General features: G+C 33.3%; 1 protein-coding gene across 4 annotated transcripts in view; it reads left to right on the forward strand.

Moving 5' to 3' along the window:
* The window catches only part of Dpyd (dihydropyrimidine dehydrogenase), a 761,982-nt gene that overhangs the window by 140,020 nt on the left and 594,805 nt on the right, over window positions 1-27,157 (forward strand). For all 4 annotated transcript variants that reach the window (XM_048814504.1, XM_048814505.1, XM_048814507.1 and 1 more), the window contains exons 3-4: window positions 3,155-3,242; window positions 24,378-24,539. In XM_048814504.1, coding sequence (XP_048670461.1) covers window positions 3,155-3,242; window positions 24,378-24,539 — 250 coding nt within the window. The remainder of the gene's footprint in view (window positions 1-3,154; window positions 3,243-24,377; window positions 24,540-27,157) is intronic.

The raw sequence follows: 27,157 nt of genomic DNA on the forward strand, positions 1-27,157 counted from the left end.
TGACATTTCCAACAGCTGTTATTTGTGAACTAGCTCAATAATAAAAGGAGAATTATTTGGTAAAGAAGCTTAATAACCACAACTAAAAATCCTTACATTGTCAGTGCTGTTAAGTGAATCTGTTTATGTTGAATTTAAGATTTCTCTGATGAACAGAAAAATATGCTGCATATTAATTTAGTTCACTCATACCTGCTGACATTATAAGTTTATTTTTTAATTGCCTTATTATTCAAGTTGAGTGTTAGAAAAAAGAAAAGCAGAAAACTTGTGACTTCATTAGGGATAATCAGAATCTATATGATGTTATCTAGCATTGTGTGTGTATATATGTGTGTGTGTGTGTGTGTGTGCATGTGAGTGTCTGTATCTTTATTCTTGTGTAGTGGCAGATTTTTTTAAACTGTTAAAAAATTTATAAATTAAAAAAATACTTAAGACAACACATTATTTGATAATTTTTTAGCCTTGTTATTACTACGTTAATAGGAAATTCTTTCAATGGATTTATGCTTAACCTATTTATCCACATGACAGTAACACACATAAGAATCACTTCAATTCAACATCACGGACCAAATAGGCTATGCCTCTTTTTACATTGTTTTGCAATACATGCTGAGGATCACACTTTCCGGAAATTCTTTTTTGAGCTCAGTGACAGTGTTTCAGGAAAAAAAAAAAAAATGTAAGTATGAGTAGATAGGAATCCAGCTAAATGATAGATGTGAATCTAACAATGCCATTTAGAGAAATGATAGGGGAGAGGTTTAATGACTGCATTTCAGAGAGGACAATTGCTTATGAAAAGGCTTTGGTTCTCATTGTGTAAAATTTAATTTAGAGAGAAGGCTAAGGGCACAAACCAGAGGAAAGAGATCAGATTTAAAAACAAGATATTAATTAGGTACTGAGAAATTGGTTCAGACAATGAAAAGTACTCTTACTCACAAAAGAGTGACAGAGAATGGTATTGTTTTCTTGAAGAAAATGAACCCAGGTTTTTGCACATGGAAGTTGATAGATAATGATCTAGCTAGTCACCTTTGTCACTGAGTAATGTAGGATTTTTTCTCAGTGAAAGTTCTGGGAGAATTGTGGTCTTCTGAAACATGAGACAGCTGTCCATTTTTTAAGCTGTATATCTGCAGCCTAGTTTCTCTTTAAGACCATTCTCCCTTAAGTCAAACTAACTTCCTTTACTTCCCTTACCCTGGTGTGTTCTTTTCTTTTCAATCCCTGACATATATTGTTTCTATTTTTGAGTCATTCTCTTGAGTGACCCTACACTCTAATGCAGCCATCATTTGTTTCTGCAAGGTCTGTTCATTCCTTTAGCTTTCACTTATGTATTATTACTCTCAATAAGCTTTTCCTGACTCCCTCTAGGATTATTGTATCTCCTGTTTTCCTTTAGCATTCTCTTTTTCACTGATTTACATTGATTATAGTATATACTGCAACGCTGGCATTGCAGTATATACTATAATCAATGTATATATATTTCTACTTCCTCCAAACTTCAAGTTCCATGACAGCAGAAGTAAGGTGGTCTTTTCATTAGTTTTATATTTTTACGTCCCAGGGTCTGCCATACAGGATGTATTAGTCTATATTCTGTTACTCTGAAGAACTATCTGAGATTAGGTAATGTGTAACAAAAAGGAAGTTTATTTAGTTCACAGTTTGGGAGGTTGAACATCCAAACAGTGAAATTCTGGTAAGGTCTTATATGGATGGCATCACAGTGAAAATGTATGTGAGAAGGAAGGATCACATGGCAAGACAGAAAGCCAGAGGGAGACTGGGATGGGACCATGCTTGCTAATTTATGATAACACTCTTGCAAGAACTAATCAGGATTCCACATGAACTATGTAAATTCTTTCTGAGACCAGAGCTCTCAGTGACTTAATTATTTCCCCCTAAACCTTCTTAAAAAGTTTCCACACTATCACCTAACACCATCACATGGAGAGGACCAAACTCCCAACACATGAACACTTGGTGGACACACTCAAACTAAAGCACAGGGTTTCATTAAAAATTCATTAATGAGTTAGTGAAAGAGTAAATATACACATACTACACAAATAAAGGATGGTTCTAGCCAGTGGTTTTAGTTGTCCTCAAGGAGTAATTATAGCGTTATGCTTCTCAAAATATGGTTCTAACGACATCTGTCAGAATAACCTTCCAGGTCTTTTTGTCAAAATGTAGATTCTCAGCCAATAGCTGAGACTCACCAGAGCTATGCTGTGGAATGCATGATGTATATCAAGCTTCCGAGGTGGTTCTTGGGTGCTCTGAAGTTTGAGTATATCTCTGGTCATTTCCCCAAAATTAATATTCTGATATAGGATTGGAATTCAGAAGCTTTATTTGAAAGTCAACATCTGTAGAATAGTGAAGGAAGTGGGATTGGACACTAAGATTTCTTTAGATCCTGCAGACTAGGAACTGGGGGTAAGGAGTCTAGGTCTCTAACACCCTCATTGACCTGTAATTGAATGTGGACTGCCACTAGAAGGGGTCATGACCTTGTTTGAAGTGTTTTCTACATCTGAAGGAAAGGCAGTTGGGGAAATAAATGCTTTGGATCAGAAGATGGTGGGGTGGGTCTGGGAAGCAAGTGTTGCATAATCCAGTTGTTATGTAAATGAGATGCACCTTGAAAGAAGTTAGAAAAATGTAGGAAAGAGTGAGCTGGCTAGAATGAGGAAGAGAAGAAGGGAGGAAGAAAAGATTGTAGGTGGTAAAAAAAGAATTTACCTTTGCATCTGTATAACAATTATGATATTCAGATATGCAAACCTTATTAGAAAGAACTACTCCTAATCATGGTCAGTGTAGTAAGGAAACAAAATAAGATTGACATAGGAAATGAGTAAGTGAATGATGCACATTAGTTCTAGAAGGCTCTGAGAAGGTGAACAGTTATTAGCCAGAGTGGTGCTCAGGAGGTGTGCAAAAGGTAAAAAACAGACACTATAGATTTACTTTACTGCCTAAAAAGTTTTGTACCTAAAAGTAGAATGATTTTACTTATATTTAGTAGGCATTAACTCTGAATGAGTATAGGGTAAAAAATATGTTAAAGATTCTGTCAGTTGCTTTGTAGTTATCTTAACACAGTTATTTTTTTTTCCCCTAGATGCCTGAAATGTGCAGATGCTCCCTGTCAGAAGAGCTGTCCAACTCATCTTGATATTAAATCATTCATCACAAGTATTGCAAACAAGGTAAATTCAGATTTATTGTGGCACAATAAATTAATAACAGCATTTGATCTTTATCTTTTTTATTACATTGGTCAAATCACAAAACAGTAGATTTGGTTGAAACATTAAAATATGATACCTATAGCCACTTGCAAATGTGGCACACTTTATTAATTAAGCTCTTCAAAGTTGTGATTTAATTGCTATGAAAATGCTATTTGTTGATTTTTGACTTAAAAATAGTTGAAATTAATGGGCTTTAAAAAAATATTTTTAAATATATTTCTTTTTAGTTGTAGGTGGATACAATACCTTTATGTATGTATGTATGTATGTATGTATGTATGTATGTATTTATATGTGGTGCTGAGTATCTAACTCAGAGCCTCACACATGCTAGGCATGTGATCTATTGCTGAGCCACAACCCCAGCTCTTATGTGCTTTTTTCATGCAAGACATTTATTGAATAGATTTTAGTTTAAGCTTCCAGAATGCTTACAGATAGGAATTGTCATTGATCATCAAAACAAATTTCAAACTTGTAAAACTTCTTTATTTTAAAATGTGCTTTTGTATTAAGTTGGCATACTAAGGTACATTAAGGGATGGACTTTTTCCTTTTACTGAAATTCAGTTAATTTGTTTAAGATTTGGGATAATTTATAGAGACAGAGTTGAAACTAAAAAGAAAAAAAAACATAAGGAAATAGGCTTTTATAATCAGTAATAGAATAAAGGGGATTTTAATCTCTCTATCTTTTTAAGTCAATGGAAGGCTGAGCCTTGTTTCTACTCACTGAGTGAATGGTTGATTGATTAAATAATTAATAGTACCTATTGTCTTTGTGAAAAGAACACTGTGAGCTCTTGGCCAACTGTCGTATCCTTTAACAAATGAGCAAATGCTGAAGAAAGTCTCCCTAAAGTTAACAGATATTCCTTTTACAAGGATAACCACTAACATTCTAAATGTCAGTAAAGGTCCACAAAGTCCTTCTTCAACAACTAGGTACCTTCTTAGATATAAAGATTATTTATTTATATGTCAATTATTTATAACAAATATTTTAGGGGGGAAATGATAGAAAAATTTATACGGCTAGGATTTCAAAAGAATTGATAGTTATTACTTAGGTGTTGGGGCATGACATTAATCTGCAGGGTCACACTTATTAGGATTTGACATCTGGGTTGAATTTATAGATGAATACTTAATATTAACCCTGGGAAAAATTTCTTACTTCTTTATTTTCAATTATGATGGAATTATGAAGTAGTGTATATACTGAATAATTATATATAAAAGTGTCTAATGTAGTAATTACTTAAGAATTATTTTGTTGACATAGAATCAGTAATTTCCCTATTAAGTCAATATGTAAATACTATAGAAGTGATTTCCATTTTTGTTGTTGATGTTACTTATTGAACACCTCCTAATTGCCAAGCACAGTGCTGGCCTCTGGGTAACAAGGAGTCTTTCCTGTGACTCTTTTAGAAGTTTAAAAAAGTTAAGACACACACATTAAAAAACAACAACAACACTAAATTACTTCTTATAATTCAAGGTGGTTGGTGATGCAATCCTTGCAACCCAGGAAAAGTATTTAGCATGTGGAAATGCTAGATTGTAAATTAATTCCTAACTTTTTTGAGGAAATGTAATAAATCAGCATTGGTAGAACATGGCTTAGATTACATGAGAAAGAATGGTGGGAAAGAGACAAGACAATTGGATAGGATTATATTGTAAAATATTTGAGCAACCTGCTCAACATATCAGACTTAGTCCTATAAATAGCAGGAAATCATAAGTTTTCTATTTTTGGTTTATAATTTAGAAGATGCATTCTGGGATGAGATCTCTTTTATAAACTTCAGGTGTCCCAAATATTCATCATCACAGACTTGTCTTATATGAAAACAAATCATTTTTTTGTGAAATATATATGAAATCTTACTCTATAACCATCTTATTAGAAAAGGAGTGAAGGAAAATATCCAAAGTTTGAGGCCTAAAATGTTTTTGACTAAAAATGTTTCCAAGTTAACTGTCCTGATATCAGACCTGGTGATGTGAGAATTATGGTGGATCTTTGAAGATCCTGCTAACCAATTTTTCCCTAGATATTTGAAAAATCAGTTACCTTATGACAAATTATTTGCTTTACTTATTCAAGATCTATACAAACTTATAGGACAAGTAACAAAGAGGGAGTAATGATATTCTTTGAAAAGTTTTTGAAATGTTTAAACAAGATCAGAACCATGTCTATTTTAGGAAAACCTCTTTTCATTTCATTAATTTGTCCACATTCTTTACTACCTAATGAAGCATTGTGCTTAGATATTTATTTAAACAGATTTCCATATGAATATAAGAGATTTGAAGATATTTAATTGAAAATATAATCTTTTGTCAGGCATTTAAGAAACTATTGTAAGCACTGTTTTGTTGGAGAATCACCAGAGCAATCATAAAAGGTCAAAGATTCTTGTTCTTTGAAGCCTGCAGCTTTTTGGGTATTTACTGGCTGTGTACAGTGGAGGCTGTCCCACACTGCTCTGCCAGTGGACCTCAGCACAGGGGGTGTTCTTTTCAGGGTGAGAGGGTAATTGAATTGCCTGACTCAATGAGCCTTGCTCCTCTTTGAGAAAGGGATGTCACTTGTGTTGTATTGTGTTAGGCTTCTGTGATTCAGTGGAGTTTAGGCCAATACTTCCATTCTTTATTTTCTTACAAACTGGATTACAGCTCCAGTTTCGAAAGGTACACTCAATTCTATTGTGCCTCCTCAGTCAGTTTTTCTCTGTTTCTTTTGTGCAGACTGTTGTTTGTAATTGTATCTCTCAATTGGAAGTACATGCTTCAGATTCATCAAACTGTGAATACTGGGCTATATTTCTTGATAGTTTTCCTTTTAAGAAACACTATTTTATATATGAATACATGAGGTCAATCTATATATGTAGTGGGGAAAAAATGTCTGTTTTTAAGCATTCTTGATTTTCATGGTCCTTTATTTAACACTAGTGATAAGTTCTTTTTTTTTAGAAAAACTATTATATTAAATTAGAAAACACTGGTTTTTCCACTAATGTGTACTCAGATTTGTGTGACTCTTATATAGACATAAATTTACTAGTACATTTTAGAGAAAATCCTACTTAAATGGATTTTAATTCAATGTAAAATAAAAAGCTCTTTGTTCTAATGGATTCTTAATGAAAGTAAATGGAAACCAGGACAACAAAATCTCACCAGTAGAATTGATTAAGAAATAGTACTGATAATAATAAGTATTTCTTTAAAAAAATGATCTTCATAAAAATGTGTGTGCATATGTGATCTATGTATCACACAAGTGTGAGAAAGCAGAAAAAAATTTATTTTGAAAGATATGGTACATTCTTTTAGATTTACTCTTGAATTTCAGTGGTTAAGTGGTTTATACTCTTACAAAACAAAATGTTGACCACTTCCAGAATTGTCTAAAGGATAGCTGTAATTATATTACTTCCTTGCTCAATAAATTTTGGTTGGCTCCTCAGTGCCTGGAAATAAATGTCTGAAGACATAATCTATTGTGTAAACTGATTGGACTTTTTTGAATTTATATCAGAAACTTAAGAGCAGATGATAATATGTTAGGAAGTTCATAGTTCATCACCCAAAAATCTTCTAAAATATAAATATTTTAGACATATGAAACAAAAAGTAGTTATAAGATTTCAAGTTTCCTTTGGTATACAAGGCCACTTCTCTCATATGTATCTCTAAAATGTAGAGCATCTCTATCCATTTCAAGAAGACTGACAGAAGTCTACCTACTATATACTAAGAGAGGGAGCTTAAGAACAAAACTTTTTAAAAAACTGTTAGATTCTTCCAGGTACACAGCTTGTAACCTGAAGAATCCAATGAACCCTATGGTTTAAATAAATGGCTCTAAATTTGTGTGCAAATTTCCATTACAGATGAGCTGTCAGGTATTTAGTATGTTAGGAATTTATGTCATTTAGGGTTTTAATCTGGAAGTGGGTCTCTGGCATCACATATGTGGAATTCTTTTTTACATTTCAAAGGATAATGTTTTGTGCACATTAATTCTATTCCTTTTGTAACTTGAGGAGAATATTAATGTTTTATTTAGTCAATGGGGATTAGCTTTATTGTTTATTATTATTCACATTTTTTCTAATTTTTATGTTTTTTTGGTTTCAATCTTGGAATTTCCATGTGGAAGCCATTTATATTTGCTTAGAATACTTAATTTTTTTCTTAAGAGAGGGTGTGTTGTTACCAAACTGCTCTAGTTTTTGTTGCTGAAACTGTTTTTCCTTAAATTTGAAAATAACTTAATCTATAGAATTCAGTTAGCAGTTATTCTTTCATCTCATGGAAGAAAACTATTCTTCCAATGTCTTCTGTCATCCTTTGCTGTGCTTGGAAGGTGAACAGAAGTCAATCTCTGCTTTAAGGGCAGTATTTTTGAAGAAAAATTATTTTAAAAATCTTTTTTGTTTTTGGTGATCAACAGTGTTACAATGATTTATCTAAATCTAAATTTCATTTTATTTATCCTAGTTAGTTTTATGGATTATTGAATATGTGAGTTGATGTCTTTCATCTTTTGGGGGAAAATTTCTCATTCCTTCCCACTTTGATCTTTATGGAAATCTTATTAGATATAAATTTAAATATTACTTTTTTCTTTGTGACTTAGCTTATCTATCGATCATTCATCTAGATCACTTCCTTCATTTTTGTTTTGAGCTATACTAATTCTTCAATGGTTTACAATGTTGTTAAATGGTCCACTGAGTTTTGAGATTCTGCTGTATTTTGTATTTAAATTGTTCTTTCTTATATTTATTTTTAATCTGGCCTTTTGTTTTTTCAAACTACTGCTTTTAAAAATACATAAAATTACTTATGTTTAGACTCTATAATTTCACCACCAAGAGTTCCCATGAGGCTCCTTATACAGCCTATGTTGTTCTTGGCTACACTCATCATTCTGCTTTTGTATGTTTAACATTTTTTGTTGTTTTGTTGTTGTTTACTCATCTTATTTGAAACTCTCGTTAAATTCTTTAAGAACTGTGACAAATGTGTATTTCTTTAGACAAGACTGGTATTTGCTTCTGTCAGGCAGTAGCTTTACTATAAATTTCCTGAAACCATATAAACTAAATTACTTGCTTGTTGTTGTTAATCAGCCAGATTTGGGAATTAAACCAAAAATATAATAGAGGACTGGATTATTATGAATTTGTGAAGATGTTTTTCCCCTCTTTGCTCAGTTCCAATTTTAAGACAGGAAGGTTTCTTTACAAATTCAGGTAATAGGGTACTATGTTTATTTTATCTTTTTGGTGATGGAGGTTTATGCAGTCCTGACTTTATGGTGAAGTTTTATATTGGACTCAAACTTTGGGTGACTTTACAACTTTGGGTTTTAAGAGGCCCTGAGAATGGAAGCTTGTGTTCACCAGCTTTCGCAAATATCATTGAGATGATTTTAGTTGTTTCTCTGGCTTACTTGCTACTGCCTTGTCATCTTCAGTCCTTGGACATGCCTACTTAAGGGCTCATTCGAGATTTTTTTTTAAATACTGTACTTATAATTTTAATTTTAAAAATTAGCAAATAACAGGTTCTCAATGGAAAAGTACAAAAATACTAAAGAATAATTGAGTAGTCTACCTCAATTTTTACAAGCATAGAATGTGGAAGTTTCTACAAAATATTGTAATAGTGATTGGAAAGGTATATGGAAGAAAGAAATTTTTTAAAAAGCAAAAAGTAAAAAACAAAACACAAAAACAAAGATTTCCCATATCAAATATTGATACTCAAGATAAAGCTAATATAATACAAACACTGTAGTGTTGGTACAGAGTACACAGATCTGGGAGAGGTGAAAGTCTATAAATGGAATGAAGTAAATATGAGTACATAATGTATAATGAAGAGAATGTATATGTGAGTTTAGTGGAAATGAATGGTGTTTAAATAAGTTACTCTAATAATTTTGACTTTTACAAACTTGATAATCAGGTCATCATCCTAAGTACACATCAGTTTGTCTATACTACCCAACTGTAGACATATAAACATAAAGTATTTATGTTAAAGATTTTAAATATTAGAAGCTTTAAATCATGTAAGAGAGCAAGCTTTATTAGATAAATTTTAAAAAGTCTTTTAAAATGAAAACCAGACTTGAAACCATCTGAAGAATTATTTTACATGCTCGCTTTAGACCAAGTGTTGTCATCCCTTTTAATCAGAGTTACTGAAAATTTGTATGATAAATTTAAGATAACTATGAGCAAACATTATAAGATTATAGAAGAAGTAATGTAAGTGCTTAGTAACTATATTAAGGCTGTCCTACATCCATATTAGATAAAAAATGTAAATCAAAGGATGAAATATGTTTTAGTCAGCTTTTTTGCTGCTATGACCAAAAGATCTGAGAAGAATAATTTTAAGGATGAAAAGTTTATTTGGGGCTTACAGTTTCAGAGGTCTTATTCTATAGGTGGCTGACTTCACTTCTTGGGACCTGAGGTAAGGCAGAACATCATGGCCGAAGAATGTGGCAGAGGAAAGTGGTCAGAATATCACAACACAGAGGCAAAGAGAGACCAAGCTCAATTCACAAAATATATAACAAAGACATGCCCCCCCCATGACTTGCCTCCCAATGTATTAAATAACTGATTAGGTTAAGACTTTCATAACCCAATTTCCACCTATAAACCTTCTTGCATTGTCTCACACATGAGTTTTTGAGGACCACCTAATATTTAAACATAACAAGACATCAGTTTCTCTCATCATATAGTTTAAGATAAAAAATTTAATGACATCCTATGCTGTTCAGCAGGAATGAAACAAAACTCTCTTAAAATGAATATATGCTTGAAAATTATGAAATTATGAAAAAATAGACTTATCAACAATGGTTTTATTATGTATTCTGCCTAAAGAAATAGAAACACTGCTACATAAATGGGCATATGTACAAAGATGTTACCTGAAGCAATTGTAGCCTCATTTGAAGTAGCAAAAAAACTGACAATAATTCCAGTATGAGGAGAATATATTAGGCTATGTTTATATTAAGGAGTGTTATGAGGCTGTTCTTAAAACTGTATTGTATTTTTTTTATTAGAAGGGATTTTCCTATTACGTTGAAAAAGACAAGTTGCATAGTAATATGAATAGTATGATGTAATTTTTAGGGAAAAAAACAATCTCTGTATAATTAATGATGATATCACAATTTAAGTTTTGTTTCCTGGTTGATTCATTTTGGGGTAGGGAGAAATGAAGTTATATTTTGTTAGAGTCTGTGAACAAGTCAAAATGACACCTGGCATTTAGCCAGGGGAATGTTAGAGTTCATAAACAAGTCTGGATAGTGCCTGGCAAAATGCCAGAGGGAGTGGTTTGAGAAGTAACAAAAGCGAGCCATTAAGTGTGGAGATTCCTTATTGGTTGACTGATGTATCTAGTTTATGCTAATTAGATAAGCTGTGTGGAATGTATAAATACTGCTCCTGTCCTGCAATAAATGGCTCCTACTCCTGCTGTATCAACGTTCACAAGTTGTTCTTCACCCCCCTGATTATTCTGCTGCAGCTGGACTGCGGCAGTTGGTGGCCCATTACGGGGAGCCCCAGGACACTCGGGGGTAAGTGACGAAAGAAAGCTGCCCGTCCATAGATAGGACGGGAGCAAATCTGCTCGTCCCTAGGCAGATAGGGCGAGAGGAAAAATGGCCATTTCGAGAAAATGGAGAAGATTGATACAGTATGTTTGTGTCTTGTTTTGTCTTAAAATGTTGTATTGTCTTTGTGATGAAAATATGGAAGGGGTGTTAAGTAAATTACTAAGGGAAGAAGGCACCCCAGTGGAACCAAGAATAGTTAGGGCATGTGTTGATAGAAGCCCAGGAACTCTAGTCAGAAAGAAACAGAAAGTTCAGAAGAAGAAAGATTATCAGAGGAGGAAGGATTATCAGGAAAAAAGTTGCAGCAAAAGGCTATTACTAAATACTTTTCGTTACCGGAGGGAGCGTGAAGCAGAGAGGCGGCTGCCGAGTGTGCAAGCCGGTCACAGCGCAGCAAGGATTTTCCAAGAGGCGGCGGCGACTGGCCCTTCCCCGCCTCCTGGCCGGGGAGCTGGCTCTTCCACTGCCGCGAGCCCAAATCTAGACCTGACCTGGAGGCACAGTCTCGCAGGCTCTTGCTCCCTGTGCCCAGTAGCAGTTTGAGTCCGGGACACTCCCCAGGGCCATCTGGGGCTGCCCAGGCACTACAGCCAGCAGAAGACGCTACTGGTGTCCCTGATGTTTGGTCATTTTCAATGCCAATAACTAAGCTACAATGGTTCTCCCACACCTGGAAGCTAATGAGTAATGAGCACTATTAAGGCTTATTTCAAATGCAAAAAAACTTTGAGATAATGTACTAAATTGTTCAGAAGGTTGTTTTCTTAGTAGAATGCTACAGGATTTTCTTTAGCCATCCGGAGTTCCTGCCTTCGTCCCAGTGCCGGTAAAGACCAAGGTGGAAGAATTTCCAGTGTTGCTGAAAACCGGACGAGACTTCGGCTGAGAAACAGACGAGACTTCGGATCAAGCTAGCTGCCTGCAGAACTTACCTGGACTGTGATTTAAGCTAGCTGCCTGCAGAACTTACCTGGACTGTGATTTACCTGGACTGTGAGTTAATCTATTGAGACACTGCTTTACCTGGACTGAGACAACAAACTGTAATCTACAACAAATTGTAACTCGGTATCTTTGCTAACAGTGTCATTGCTGGTATAATTTTTCCAAGGGCTTCTTGCATGGAGCCATCAATTGGCTTGGTATTGTGGCATTTTGTATCCTCCCTTTCTGTTTGTAGCAGGTTATTTATGGTGTTTCTGTAAAAACCACTATGGTCGTTATTTAAATTAAACAAAAGGGGGAAATGTTAGAGTCTGTAAACAAGTCAAAATAACACCTGGCATTTTGCCAGGGGAATGTTAGAGTTCGTAAACAAGTCTGGATGGTGCCTGGCAAAATGCCAGAGGGAGTGGTTTGAGAAGTAACAAAAGCGAGCCATTAAGTGTGGAGATTCCTTATTGGTTGACTGATGTATCTAGTTTATGCTAATTAGATAAGCTGTGTGGAATGTATAAATACTGCTCCTGTCCTGCAATAAACGGCTCCTACTCCTGCTGTATCAACGTACACAAGTTATTCGTCACCCCCCGGTTATTTTGCTGCAGCCGGACTGCGGCAGATGGTGGCCCGTTACGGGGAGCCCCGGGACACTCGGGGGTAAGTGACGAAAAAAAGCTGCCCGTCCATAGATAGGACGGGGGCAATCTGCTCGTCCCTAGGCAGATAGGGCGAGAGGAAAAATGGTCATTTCAAGAAAATGGAGAAGATTGATACAGTATGTTTGTGTCTTGTTTTGTCTCAGTGTATTGTATTGTCTTTGTGATGAAAATATGGAAGGGGTGAGAAGTAAATTACTAAGGGAAGAAGGCACCCCAGTGGAACCAAGAATAGTTAGGGCATGTGTTGATAAGAGCCCAGGAACTCTAGTCAGAAAGAAAAAGAAAGTTCAGAAGAAGAAGGATTATCAGGAAAAAAGTTGCAGCAAAAGGCTATTACTAAATACTTTTCGTTACCGGAGGGTGCGTGAAGCGGAGAGGCGGCTGCCGAGTGTGCAAGCCGGTCACAGCGCAGCAAGGATTTTCCAAGAGGCGGCGGCGACTGGCCCTTCCCCGCCTCCTGGCCGGGGAGCTGGCTCTTCCACTGCCGCGAGCCCAAATCTAGACCTGACCTGGAGGCACAGTCTCGCAGGCTCTTGCTCCCTGTGCCCAGTAGCAGTTTGAGTCCGGGACACTCCCCAGGGCCATCTGGGGCTGCCCAGGCACTACAGCCAGCAGAAGATGCTACTGGTGTCCCTGATGTTTGGTCATTTTCAATGCCAATAACTAAGCTACAATGGTTCTCCCACACCTGGAAGCTGATGAGTAATGAGCACTATTAATGCTTATTTCAAATGCAAAAAAACCTTGAGATAATGTACTAAATTGTTCAGAAGGTTGTTTTCTTAGTAGAATGCTACAGGATTTTCTTTAGCCATCCGGAGTTCCTGCCTTCGTCCCAGTGCCGGTAAAGACCAAGGTGGAAGAATTTCCAGTGTTGCTGAAAACCGGACGAGACTTCGGCTGAGAAACAGACGAGACTTCGGATCAAGCTAGCTGCCTGCAGAACTTACCTGGACTGTGATTTAAGCTAGCTGCCTGCAGAACTTACCTGGACTGTGATTTACCTGGACTGTGAGTTAATCTATTGAGACACTGCTTTACCTGGACTGAGACAACAAACTGTAATCTACAACAAATTGTAACTCGGTATCTTTGCTAACAGTGTCATTGCTGGTATAATTTTTCCAAGGGCTTCTTGCATGGAGCCATCAATTGGCTTGGTATTGTGGCATTTTGTATCCTCCCTTTCTGTTTGTAGCAGGTTATTTATGGTGTTTCTGTAAAAACCACTATGGTCGTTATTTAAATTAAACAAAAGGGGGAAATGTTAGAGTCTGTAAACAAGTCAAAATGACACCTGGCATTTAGCCAGGGGAATGTTAGAGTTCGTAAACAAGTCTGGATGGTGCCTGGCAAAATGCCAGAGGGAGTGGTTTGAGAAGTAACAAAAGCTAGCCATTAAGTGTGGAGATTCCTTATTGGTTGACTGATGTATCTAGTTTATGCTAATTAGATAAGCTGTGTGGAATGTATAAATACTGCTCCTGTCCTGCAATAAATGGCTCCTACTCCTGCTGTATCAACGTTCACAAGTTGTTCGTCACCCCCCGGTTATTTTGCTGCAGCCGGACTGCGGCAATATTTTCCTCATGAATACCAATATTATTTTACTTCTTACAGTGAACATATATATTTTATAATAAAAATAATGTTTAAATTAAATGGTAAAATAAAATTAAGCAGAGAGGTTTCAAAGTAATATATGGCAGACCCTACATTAAGTTTTTACTATGTTATGAAGAAAGAAAGATCCAGTTATTTTTTCCCAAATGGCTGATAGTTTTAAAAGTTTAAAAGTTGCTATAAACATTTGTTAATATATAAAAGTTTTTAATACATTTCCACACTAACCTACTTATGCCACTTATGTACTTACTTACATAATTATTTGAGTATCTTTCCAATTCTCTTGTTCTGTCCATCTGTATGAAAGAGGACCAAGCTGTTTTAATTACTATGCTATGTAATTTATTTTATTATTGGCTATAACCATCATCAATATTATGTATATTTTCATAATAGTGTAGCTTTTCTCTACATATAAAACTAACTTTATAAACTGAAACTCTATAGTTATTATTGAGCACTATGTTCAGACCATAATACAATACTAATTTCAAATTACTAATGCAAATGTAAATGCATCTTGCCTTATTAATCAGTTGATGCAATTATTAACTGAATTTCTAGAATCCAGTCTTTAATTTTAATATATAACTTCTTATTATTGAATGTGGTAAATTGTACAATACTAAATTTACTAGTGTGAAAGATAATGGCCTTGGATATTATTTTCAAAATGTCATGTCTTAATTAATGTGCTGAACAAGATAGATGGGTGTAACATTGTCTATTGAATCATTCATGCTTATGCAAAATCTATCTTGTTTTGTTTGGTAATATATGTCTTTGATATTTTAGAAGGTTACATTTTTACTTTTAATCATAGTTGATATAATGGTCACTGCTTTTCTTCAAATTTGTTTCAGTTGCCATATGTGGTTGTTTGAACCTGAAAAGGCTTAGCAAATCTTAGTTGATTGTAAATTACAAAATGTAAGCAATGTGGAGTTGGAAAGTAATGTCCACATAAGTGAGAAAGTATTTTCTTTGTATGTCTTAAGTCAATTTTATATGAAAGAAGTAATACCATATTGTTTATGGATATACCTTTGTAATTATTTAAATTATTTTGAAAATAGACTAATGATGTATAATATGTACATATGTAAATTAAATTGAAATTGTAACTTTTTCTTTAGTATCTCAAGACCAAGAATAATCTGTATAAACATATATGTCCACCTTTATATACATATAAACACATTAGATATTTTTCCAATATTAATAAGTAAATATCAATGTAATAGAATCTAGACCAAAAGATTATTAATCTAGCTAATCATCTCACTGGATGTAAAAGAAATTTGAAATCCAGCAAGGCTAATTATCCCAGATTATATAGATGCTTGGATGTGTAAGTGGATATTCCAGAATTCTTATCCAGTGTGCTTTTGCCGGTTACACTATCTACATGAATAAAGTATATATGCTTGCAAATTAATTTTAAAATATAAAGGGATAAATAATATATTTTTATCAACAAAACTCTAAAAATACTACTAACATCTGGAGTGTTAGGCCTAACATTATAACCTAAAGTATAACGCAGTGGACTTCATGTTAAAGAAACTTGAGTTGAGCATTTTGAAAACCAATTTGGTAAATTAAAGAATTTTAACTAAATTATTACAATCAATACTAATTATATTTTTGAAAGTAGTAATAGATTTAAACTAAAATGGACTTTGAGAAGATACTTTATTGCAATATCTATTTGTATCTGTGTGATATAATAACACCATGCAGTATACATCACAGCATTCTGTTAATTAAGAAAATTCTCATATTCTTAGCAATAAAGAGCAAACCCTCAAGAAATATGCTGTTTTTTATCACAAAAAAAAATCATGGTGTGAAATTACAGTCAATAATGGCATAAATAACCAAGTAATCAAGTATATATGTGTTTATTAATAATCTTTACATGTATAATTGGAAAGGAGAGTTTTTGAGGAATGTATTCCTATCCATTAATTATCATTGTATGTATGTGTATGTATGTATGTGTGTGTGTATACATGGCGTAGATATGTACATATGTGTATATTTGTGTATTCTGTATACGTATGATATTCATTAATAACTGAGTTTACTTTTTTAAATGTTTGAGGTGAGAATATTTGAGCAATTTTTATCTTTAGTGTATAATTTTGCTATTACATGTATTTGTTATTGAGGACAAAGTGTTTTAATTAATCTGAATCTTTATTTTTATAACAATTTTTAAACAGACCAAGAAAACCAACACTGACACCAAACTACAGTTTTTCTCTTTGTTATCAAACATTACAACCAGTGTATTTAAAATTAAATCAGAAATGAAATTATTCTCAGTTATTTGATGAATAGTTAGTAGCATCTGTGGGCAGCTTTATTCTTTTGTATAATATCAATTAAGAGGTAGACATACACAAAGTATAATAATATATTTAGATACTCAACTCCTACTTCAAAACCCTGGAAATCAAATGCACTATTAATATGTAGTATGTGTTTGTGTGTGTATCTGTTCAAGCAAAAAGAATCATATTTGAGCCATAATTCTGGTTCTTTATGAAGATATACTATTTAATTGGTTGAAATGAAAAATAACCCCAGTGAAAAATTAATCTTTGAATATAATAGAGAAATACTTTTTGATTTGAGGAGGGCCATACAGCAGATTGAACTCAGGGGCATTCGACCATTGAGCATCCCTTGCCCTAGCCCTCTTTTGTATTTTATTAGAGACAGGGTCTTACTGGGTTGCTTAGTGCCTCACTAAATTGCTGAGAATGGCTTTGTTCATCTTCCTGCCTTGGCCTCCGAGCTGCTAGAATTACAGATGTGTGCCACCAACCCAGCCTCAACATTTTTAATGTAAGATGAATGAGGAATTGGCAATGTTAATCTCACTTCACCTTTCAATAATTTCTCAAGACATTCTCCATTGCTTGTAAGTTGTGAAACATTTATAAATGATATTTATAGAATTCTAAACAAAATTTTTTCCTTAGTTCTAATGATCATTAGCTCTGACATCTTCGTTTATATGTTTGAATTGGTCTTTAGATGCAGAAAACCACCCTGTCTCCTTGTTGTCAATTAATTAAATCATGAGCTAAGGTAAATCACAAAGATCCTGTCATACATTAAATAAACTAATCTTGTAACCTCTTATTTCCATATTCATGTTTCTTTTTAACCCATTGGGAATTAAAACCTTATAATCTCTTTAAAGTTTTTATAAAAACTATTGAATTTTATTTTTATTATTTTCTCTGGATAAAATGTGCTTTTACATTTTCACAACTTAGGTTTAAATTATTGGCTTTAATAGGTCATTCAAAAACTATGAGACATATTATACTCTTTCCATCTTATACTAGTAGATTATTGAGTACATGGTCATCAGTACTCTTTCTAGTATCTGTCCTTCCTATGTACAGGCAAGCATCATAAATTATACATGATCTCTGACCTTAATAAAATAAAGACATTAATAAAATACACATCAGAAAAATGGAAGACCATCATGAATATACAAACACATTGATCAGAAGGCTGTCATACAGATGAAGAACATTCAGGCATGATTCTTCTAATTTGAAAATGGCTCAAATATTGGTAATGTTTTTTGTTGTTTATATTTGAGTAATGGTAATGAAGTCTGAAAAGGATGAATTTGGAGACAATACTGATTTTTCATGCATATGTAGTGCTTGTCAAATTATATCTAACATATTTGATAATTAATGATTTGATAATTAATGATTGAGTATGTCTACACACATACACTAGGTTGTTTTGAGTAACTCTTGGGGAATATTGTAACTTCTCAAGTCCATTACATAGAGAAGGGGAATGGGAAAACAGAAGTAGAAGTAATATTTATATATTATAAAGTAATATATCCCAATTTTAAGACCTTCAAATCATTTCTTTATAGCCTAGTAAATTAATGATTCCATTTTTCTCTGTACTTTCTGCTATTATTTACATTGCTGCCTTTCTTATTCTGAATAATTCCTAACATAAGCTCCCTTATATTAAAGTCTTAAACTCATAGGATTAACATTTGAAGAAATCACTTTTTAGGGAGAGAACTTCTAAGGGGGAGATTAGAGTAGTGACTTATGTCCATTAAATTTGCTGTGCTACATAATAAAATCAGCGTCATTGTACCAGTTTCAAAAAAAGACGTAATATAATTATGACTAATGAAGAAGGCATTTGAATCTGCATTTCTCAACTAGTAAAACTGAGGCTTATAGATCTCACCTTTCCTTTAACCCATCATATTGTTTTATTATGACTGATGCAGGACTCAAATATAGGAGTATGTAACTCCAAAGGCTGTTCGTTTAGTGTACATGCAATGTAAGTGTATGTGTGTGTGTGTGTTTTTTTCCAGAGCAAGAAAAATAATTATTTTCTATCATAGTTATATAGTATTTTTCTTACACATTTTAGTTTAATTGAGATCAGTTAAACTAAATTCATAGCTCTAAAAATCTAATTATATTGTTTAAAATATACTAAAATTTAGTATATGTAAGATATAAAACCAGGATTTTTTGAGAATAAAACTAACCAAGCCTATTCCTCTGTTCTCATTTGTTTCAATGTGATTGTGAGTATTATGAGGGCAGACATTTCTGTGTATTCTCTTCATGTTGTATCTCCAGTCACCTTTGCCAGATATCTGAATTCTCATGGGTTGTACATTGTGAGTGGTGACAGCTTGAGAGTGAGAGTGCTCTCTGTGCCTCTGTTTTCTGTGCGTGCTGCTAAAGACATTTTTATGTTCCATTAATGTACACCAGTATGCTCATCATTAGATAGCTCAAGCCAGAAATATAAGTAATGTTAATTCTCCCTTCTCACACATGCAAACTTACTGAAGTTTAGCCCGTATATTTTTTAAATGCAACAGATTGGAGTTTATCTTGGAAGGGTGCTTCCATCTGTGAAAACTGTCCCTGGAAGAAGGAAGAACACTTTAAAATAAATCCACCAGCTGTATTGATAATCTTGTAGTGATATGAAGGCCTGAATATGATAGGACTATTTGTTAAATTGGTTATACCATATGACAGGGGAGCTGGCTCCTGAGGTTTTCGTTTCTGATAATGATTTTAAAAATCATTAAATTGTAGAGGAATGACACTAATGTAGTTTCAAGCTATAATTTTGAAATAAAAAGCAAAGAATAAAAGTTATTTTAAAATTAACTCACCTAAATTGCATGTGTTATGCCAAAAGCATGCTTTACGAATATTAAGGACCTATCAAAAATTCAATACCTGCCAAATATGACTAAAGTAATGGGCTTGTAAATATTCAATGCCTATACTTTTGTGTTGATTTATAAACAACTACCATTTCAAAAATCACCTTTCTTTTTTATATTTGTATTAAAAGAAGATATGAAAGTTTCACATTTTTTACCTAAAGTGACTCTATGCTCTAAAGATCAGATGTTTACCTTATATCCCTCTTAACATAGCCCTGTATATTTTTCTTCCCACAATGGAACACTCAAATGCTTGTGACTGATTGAATGGCATGAAGAAACCAGTTGAAGTGCTGTGTATTTTCTAGAAGGAGACTACTGGGGTGTCTATAAAGTACCCTTGTCGATTTAAATTTTCTAGCCTTTACTTTTAAAAAGGTTGAAGAGCTCACAGAATAGAAGTAAGCCTCTTGTGTAGAAGGAGGACTCAAGAAATTGTACCACTTGCTATGAGAGAGAATTGATATTGATATTGTTCTCTATGGGAAGAGTTGAGGAGGCCTTTCCCTTCTAAAAGGTTTCTGAATGTCTTCAACTCTGAGTACCCAGATCTCTAAACAATGGAGTTGCCTACATTATCTTCAGTTATATGAGAGAGTGAATTGCCAAGGTGACCTCTGAATTCTTGTTGATTGTTGGCCCAACCCAGTTTCAAACCCATGCTTCTGTTTTCTGTGATTCATGCTGATACTTCCCTTTTTCTAGACATCCTTGTGCTATTTTCCCTACATGCTTTCTCTTTCCAGTCCCTTTCAGAGTGAGACTCTTCACATTCTCTCTTTAGTAATATCCTGTTTAATCCCTTAATACTAGAACCCTTTTTTAAAAAATCTTCAATTAAAAACCCTTAGCTTGGTGATCAGTATTCACACCATAATTTGGTATAAGCACAGTTTTCTAATCTTCTATTCATTTTTGCCTGTGTAAATGAATGTTTCTAACCACATCACCAAATGATTACATCAATTCCTTCTTGGAATTTTCTTGAATATTTACTCCTACCAATTCAGATATTATTCTGTCTCATCTTTTTAGCCGTATTCCACCCAGAGTGATTTTGATTGTCATCCATTTTAAGCTGATGCTGAATACCATAATCTGAATGGTTCCTTCTGTGATGCTGAAACATCGCCAAACCAGAGAGCAGATATTTGCTTTTTATCTTGTTTAATGTCCATTATGCATTTGACTTAAAAGAAAATCCTATAAATCATCATTATCTTTTAAAATATAAAATCTTCCTGCAAATTTTGTTTTGGTGCAAGGGCTCCATTTGTCTTCATGAGAATGTTGAAGAATTATTGGGCAATTTCATAGCTGATGACATGTAGTGGTATATTAGACTTTAGTAGTTTGACAGCTATAGCAAATCATGAACCATAAGTTATAACTTTAAATATTTTATTTGTTGCATTTATGCAATATATATCTCTTTTTCTTCTAGTATTATCATTTGATGTGTAATTTTGAAACTAAATTCAAGACTCATGAAACAATCAGTGTTCTTATGGAAAGATGCTTAGGTGTTTAATTGGATTATATTATTTCTAATATATCTATTTAATTTTTGTGTGTGTGTATTACAAGGGTACTTCTAATTAGGCAACACGATTTTTATGTTAATCAATCCTGTCAGAATTCCTAAAATGTCAAGTAAGAGAAGGAAAGAACACTGACCAAAGACTAGGATTATCACTAGCAGTGATTAACTGCACAGTTGCAGTTACTAAGTGATGTGATTAATTGGCTTAGGCAGCACCTAGGTTGTCTGCTTAGGAGCAGACTGATTAATTTTAAAAATTAGTAATTGTTCTTCTTGGCCATTATTGAGTAAAATAATCCAGAATCATCAATTAGGCCAAGGAGATGACTCTATCCTTCTTTTATCATACTAAATAATTGTTTGAATACAAGGGACACCAAAGTACTACTTAATTTTCCAGGAAAAAGAACAATTGGCTGACTCTGCTATGTAATATTACCTGAAAGTTCAGACTGCAAATTTACTTGTTAACTCATAGATTTATATCCAGTACAGATGCAATTATTTTTGTTCAGAAGAAAAAATTCCTCTGAAGTTATGTGTCATTGTCCATTTTTGTATATAATCTAGCAATCTTAACCAAATATTTATGTATTAAATTGTCTAAATAATTCCTGTTACCTCAAATGCACTTTAGAAAATATAACAAATTGACATAAAAGCCACATATCCTATATTTGTTTATGTAAATTAGTTTAATTTTGTTGAAGTCAAGTATTTTTGCAGAATTGTAACAGTTATTACAGTCATTCGGAGAATATTTTTTATCATTTAAAAAGAGACCCTATACTATTATCAGTCTTTCTCCATTTCCTATTAGACTCCCAAGTCCTAGGAAACCACTAATCTGCTTTCTTTGCTATACTTTTTTTATTGGACAATTTATAAAAATAGGATCCCATAAAATGTGGTCTGTTATGAATGACTCCTTTCACTTAGCATAATCTTTTCAAGATTCATCTGTTACATATCATTAATTCATTAAAGCATGTATCATTCCTAAATTATGTTTCCTTCACATCAGCAATATATAAAGATCCAATTTCCCTCTATTCCTATCACTGCCAAAAGTTTTTATTGTTTTAATAATAGCCATCCAAATGGGTGAGAAGAGTTATTTCATTTTGGCTTTGATTTGCTTTTCTTTGATGGCTAATGACTATGAGCATCTTTTCTTGTGCTTATTGGCCAGATATCTAGTTTAGAAAAATATTCCCTGATCCCTTGCCCATTTTCAATTAGATTACTTTTCTTTTTTTAGTAGTTTTTTTTTTAGTAGTTAGACACAATACCTTAATTTTATTTATTTATTTTTATGTGGTTCTGAGGATTGAACCCAGCACCTTGTATGTGCTAGGCAAGCACTCTACCACTGAGCAACAGCCCCAGCCCAAGATTACTTTTCTTTTTATTATTGAGCTGTGAATGTTAGTATGTTCTATATAAAAATCCATTATTATATTATATATGATTTGTTAATATTTTGTCCTATTTTGTAGATCCTGTTTTCACTTGCTTGATAGTGCCTTTTTAAATAAAAAAGTTTTGGGGGGTTGGGGAAATAGCTCAGTTGGTAGAGTACTTGCCTATCATGCACAAAGCCCTGGGTTTTATCCCCAGCACCACCAAAAAAACAAAAACCACTAAATACAAAAGTTTTTAATTTAGATAAAATTCAATTTTGTTGCTGTTTTTTGATTTTATATCTAAGAAACCATTGCCTAATCCAATGCCATGAAAATGCACTAACAGAATATTTAGTTCAGAATGACAGTTCTATTTTTTAAAATAGATTCCAGCATTCCAATGATATTTTCATATTTTTTCCATTTTATGTTTTCTTAAATATGTATCAAATTTAGTTTGAATCTCTTTCTTTTAACTTTATTTATAACCCATTTCTCCTAATTGTTATCTTTAGATTATCAAATATCTGTGTATTTTTTTTTTTGCATCTATGAAGTTTCATTTAAGTACTCCATAGCTTATATAATGAGAGATGGTTGGGGATAAAATGAAATAAAGGTCTTCCTAAATGCTGAAAAATACTAAGTCAACAAATAGTGAACATATTGATGTTTATATTATTATCATCAATGTTAGTGTTTATTACCAAGTATTTGTGTGTGTTTGAGAGTTTTCATTTGTTTCTTCATAGAAGTAATGTGTATATTCTCAAAGATCTTTAAAATTATCTTAAAATCAGTGAAAAGTAATTTGTATTGATACCACCATGTTAAATACATTCTACCCACTGTTTTCTTAAAATATTTTTTGTAGTAGTTTATGATTTACAGAAAAATTTTATCAGTGGTACAGAGAGTTCCCCTATACACCTGCAATAATCTTCATTATTAACCTCTTACATTAGTATGGTACATTTATTACAGTCGATAAACAATATTAACTAAAATTCCTGGCTCATTCAAATTTCCTGAATTTTTTACCTGATGTTCTTTACTTGATCTAGTATCATTTCTAAGATATCACATTACATTATTTTTTTACGTGCCTTAGGTTCCTCTTGACTATTATAATTCTATTATAGTTTCTCAAACTTTTCCTTTTTTTTTTTTTTAAATGTACTTCATAATTTTTGTATGGGTCAGGCCCGATGTTTGCTTATGATTAGAGGAAAAATACTCCCAGATATTCAGTTCATTATATGTTCTTTATTCAGGATATAATGAACAAATTAGGTTCTACATATTAATAATATGTGAGAAGTATTCTAAGCTATTCTATAATAGTAAAATGTGGGGAAAGGCATGATGAAAAGATGAACTTGTGGAAGTCTAGGAGTCCATGTAAAATATGCTTCATTTGCGTCTTTGATTAATGGGAAGATTCTAAAGGTTGTAAATCAGCACAGAGTGTCATCAAATACAGTAAGTTTCCCTAGACAAGCCATGCAATGGGAAGGGAGAGAGAGCTCTGTTTTTAATATAGTTACATGGATGAGGATCTCTTTATACATTGTTGTTTTAAAAGTTAGATTTTAAGCTTATTCAAGCAATGCTACCTGACTTACGTTTATTAAAAGTGAAAATAAGAATTAAGGGCAAGATATAGTTAAATAGCTTATGAGTAAAATGTTTTACAGATGTTTATTTTTAAAATTTCATTATTTTAAAATTCATTATGGTTTTATCAATAGACTATGTAATCGATATTCCTATGTTTCAGGCACTCTGTTAGTTGTTCATTTATGGCTCCTGATGGTAAATAATATTATAATATACATCTTACCTACATCTTGACATCTTGATCTTCAATCCAGTTACCTAACAGAGGAGATGTTTGTCATGTTTGATATTTAAGGTACATTGTTACATAATAACTTTGATTTTATTTTATTTTGCAGAATTATTATGGAGCTGCCAAGATGATATTTTCTGACAACCCACTTGGTCTTACTTGTGGAATGGTATGTCCTACTTCGGATCTTTGTGTAGGAGGATGCAACTTGTATGCCACTGAAGAAGGACCAATTAATATTGGTGGACTCCAGCAGTTTGCTACTGAGGTATGTAATAGGTGCATGTGGTTCTAGCTGCCCTACCACCAAACATACCTTTAATCTTTGGTGCTTTCTGATACTCATAATTTTTATTGCGATGCACAAACCTAAAGATAAATGATTTTGTAACAAGCAATGTTTTTATTCATCAATTTGGCTATAATAATGAAAGTTTACAAAACCATATGTCAAATTTGTTGCAATCCCAGTAGGTTATTAGAATGCTTTGAAAGTGTATAAAATAGATGATATAAAAATAGAACTTACTCATGGAAGTGTAGCAAGGACACCCTGTTACGAAAAGTCTGTCTCCCTTAATCAATTCTTTCCCCTGAAATGCTCTCTGATCTTGATTGGAAGCAGGCCTGTTATTTAAATAAATATTTACAAGGAAACAAAGCTAAGGATTTTTTTCCCTGATATTTTTGCCATAAACTTTGGTCCTGGTTTCTCTTTTATGACTTCTTTGTAAATTACTGATTGTCTGGTGCTTCCTTATGCTCTCTGGGGTCTACTATCTTGAGTCAACTAACAATTCCCATGTATCATTTAAATGATCAGCTTATATAGGTTTACAGTAAGATTTTATAATCTTAAGGGACTAGTTAGCTAAAAGACTGAATTAAACATGTGCCTACACTAGAGTTTTAGTTAATGACTTACTGTTTTGGTCAACTTAAACACAAAATATTCTTTGCATTAGACCCTTTCCTATAATATGTCTGAAGCTTAAGTCTCACTTTGCTTTCAGTAGTAAATCAGTGTTATTTCCTCCCTGCTTTCTGACAGGTTAATTCTATGGAAAGCTCATGGGAATAAGAAGATAGAAATAATTTGAGGTTGTGAGTTGTTGCAATAAATTCTTGGATATAATTTCTTTTCTTACCAAATTAAAAACTGCATTAGGCTTATGTGACCTGTGCAAGGTATAATCTTTATAACCTGAATAAATCCTTACTTGATGGACAAGATTCACTTGAATTGCTCCCTATCTTCCTTTAAGGACCTATTGTCTCTTCATTAAACCAGAGCATACTTTCACAGGATGCAGTAAATGAAAGGCCACATGATATGTATGTGAGTTAACACATGTTTTGTTTCAAAACAAAACATGTTAAAGTGATATATTTATTAGTCAGTATTCTGGACATGAGCAAGAGAAAAGACAGACAGAAGGAGAGAGAGAAGAGACAGAGAAAAGGAGAGAGAGAAGAGAAACACTATTTCTTTGAGAACTTTCACTTGGTTTTAATGAGCTTTTGTTACTCCTTCCTAAAGCAGTCTGTTTATTTGAAGGCCTGTATAAGAGCTTCAAAGATATCCTCTCCACTGTACAGAATTCATCAGAAACGGAGTAAGATTCACCATGTGGCCACACTTAGGACTTTCCATAAGTAGTACCTAATGAAGAGAGTTAAACATAGATTAGGATGGCACTAAATGCATGTTCATTGAATCAAGAAGTTTAGAAAAGAATTTATCATCCTATTTCATTCCAATTATACTTTGTACTTTTGATATAACTTTACTTTCAATATCAGATAATAAATAAATGTATCCCTAGAGGAACTACATATAAAAGTTTTCCATTATCATTTTTTTTTAAATGCTAGCCAGTAAGGAGTAGCTGTTTTAGAAAGTCCTATATTTCCTAGGTCAGTGTGAGTTTTACTTAAATTTACCTGACTGCCAAAGCTGTTATAAAGATAAGAAAAATATGAACAACCAGAAAATTTATTAAAAAAATATAAAGTGAAAAATATAATTATAATTCAGACTTCTGACATGAGTAGTTTAGGTTGACGTATAACACATGCTAATAATTTTATGTTGTGATTGTTTGATAAAACAGTGATTGATTTTTGACCTTTAAAGAAATATGAATCTATATTTCAACCAAATTAAGCAAAGGTTAGGAAAGCAGACTAAAATATAAATTTTTTTAAAAATTGTTTTTCCTATAACTTATAAGTTATTTTTTAAAATATCAACTCTGTAGTCTGCCATTATTGGTTAGATCCATACCTTATACTGCTCCATTTGAACATGAACATGTGACTGGGAGGTATTATAGTGGAAAAGATTAAATTGCACAAACGATAGCCTACAGTAGAATCAGGAGGCCAGCTGCTTTCCTCCTGTCCTCCTGTCCTGTATTTTCATTGCTTTTTGCTATTCCCACATCTGCAGAATGATGACTGTGACCATGCTTTACATGCTTTTGTTTGCTTTTGCAATGAAGGACAGATTCTGATTCTGTAAGAGGCAGATTCTGATTCTGTAAATTTGTCCTAGTAGCAATATTGTAATCCTGTAACAGTACGGCTTCAGTAAAATAACATAGAAATAATAGTTTGTGGTTTTAATCTGATGATGGTTTTTTAATTTGTCTGCACAGATACAACCACTAAAAGTTTTATTTTGTAAAGCATTTTAGTATTCAATAGAATTTTAAAGAAATTATATCTTCAGACGGGAAGATGGCGGCGAGGGGAGTGCATTACCCCCGTGTGCTGCTTCACTGTGTGGGAGTATGACAAGTCAGGACGGCTAAAGGATATCTTGTTAGGAATTTCCAGCAATAGTGGGGTGCTCCGGAACCTGGAGGAAGGATTTCCATCGCA

This window comes from Marmota marmota, unplaced genomic scaffold, assembly GCF_001458135.2.
Source record: "Marmota marmota marmota unplaced genomic scaffold, marMar, whole genome shotgun sequence".
NCBI lineage: Eukaryota > Metazoa > Chordata > Mammalia > Rodentia > Sciuridae > Marmota > Marmota marmota.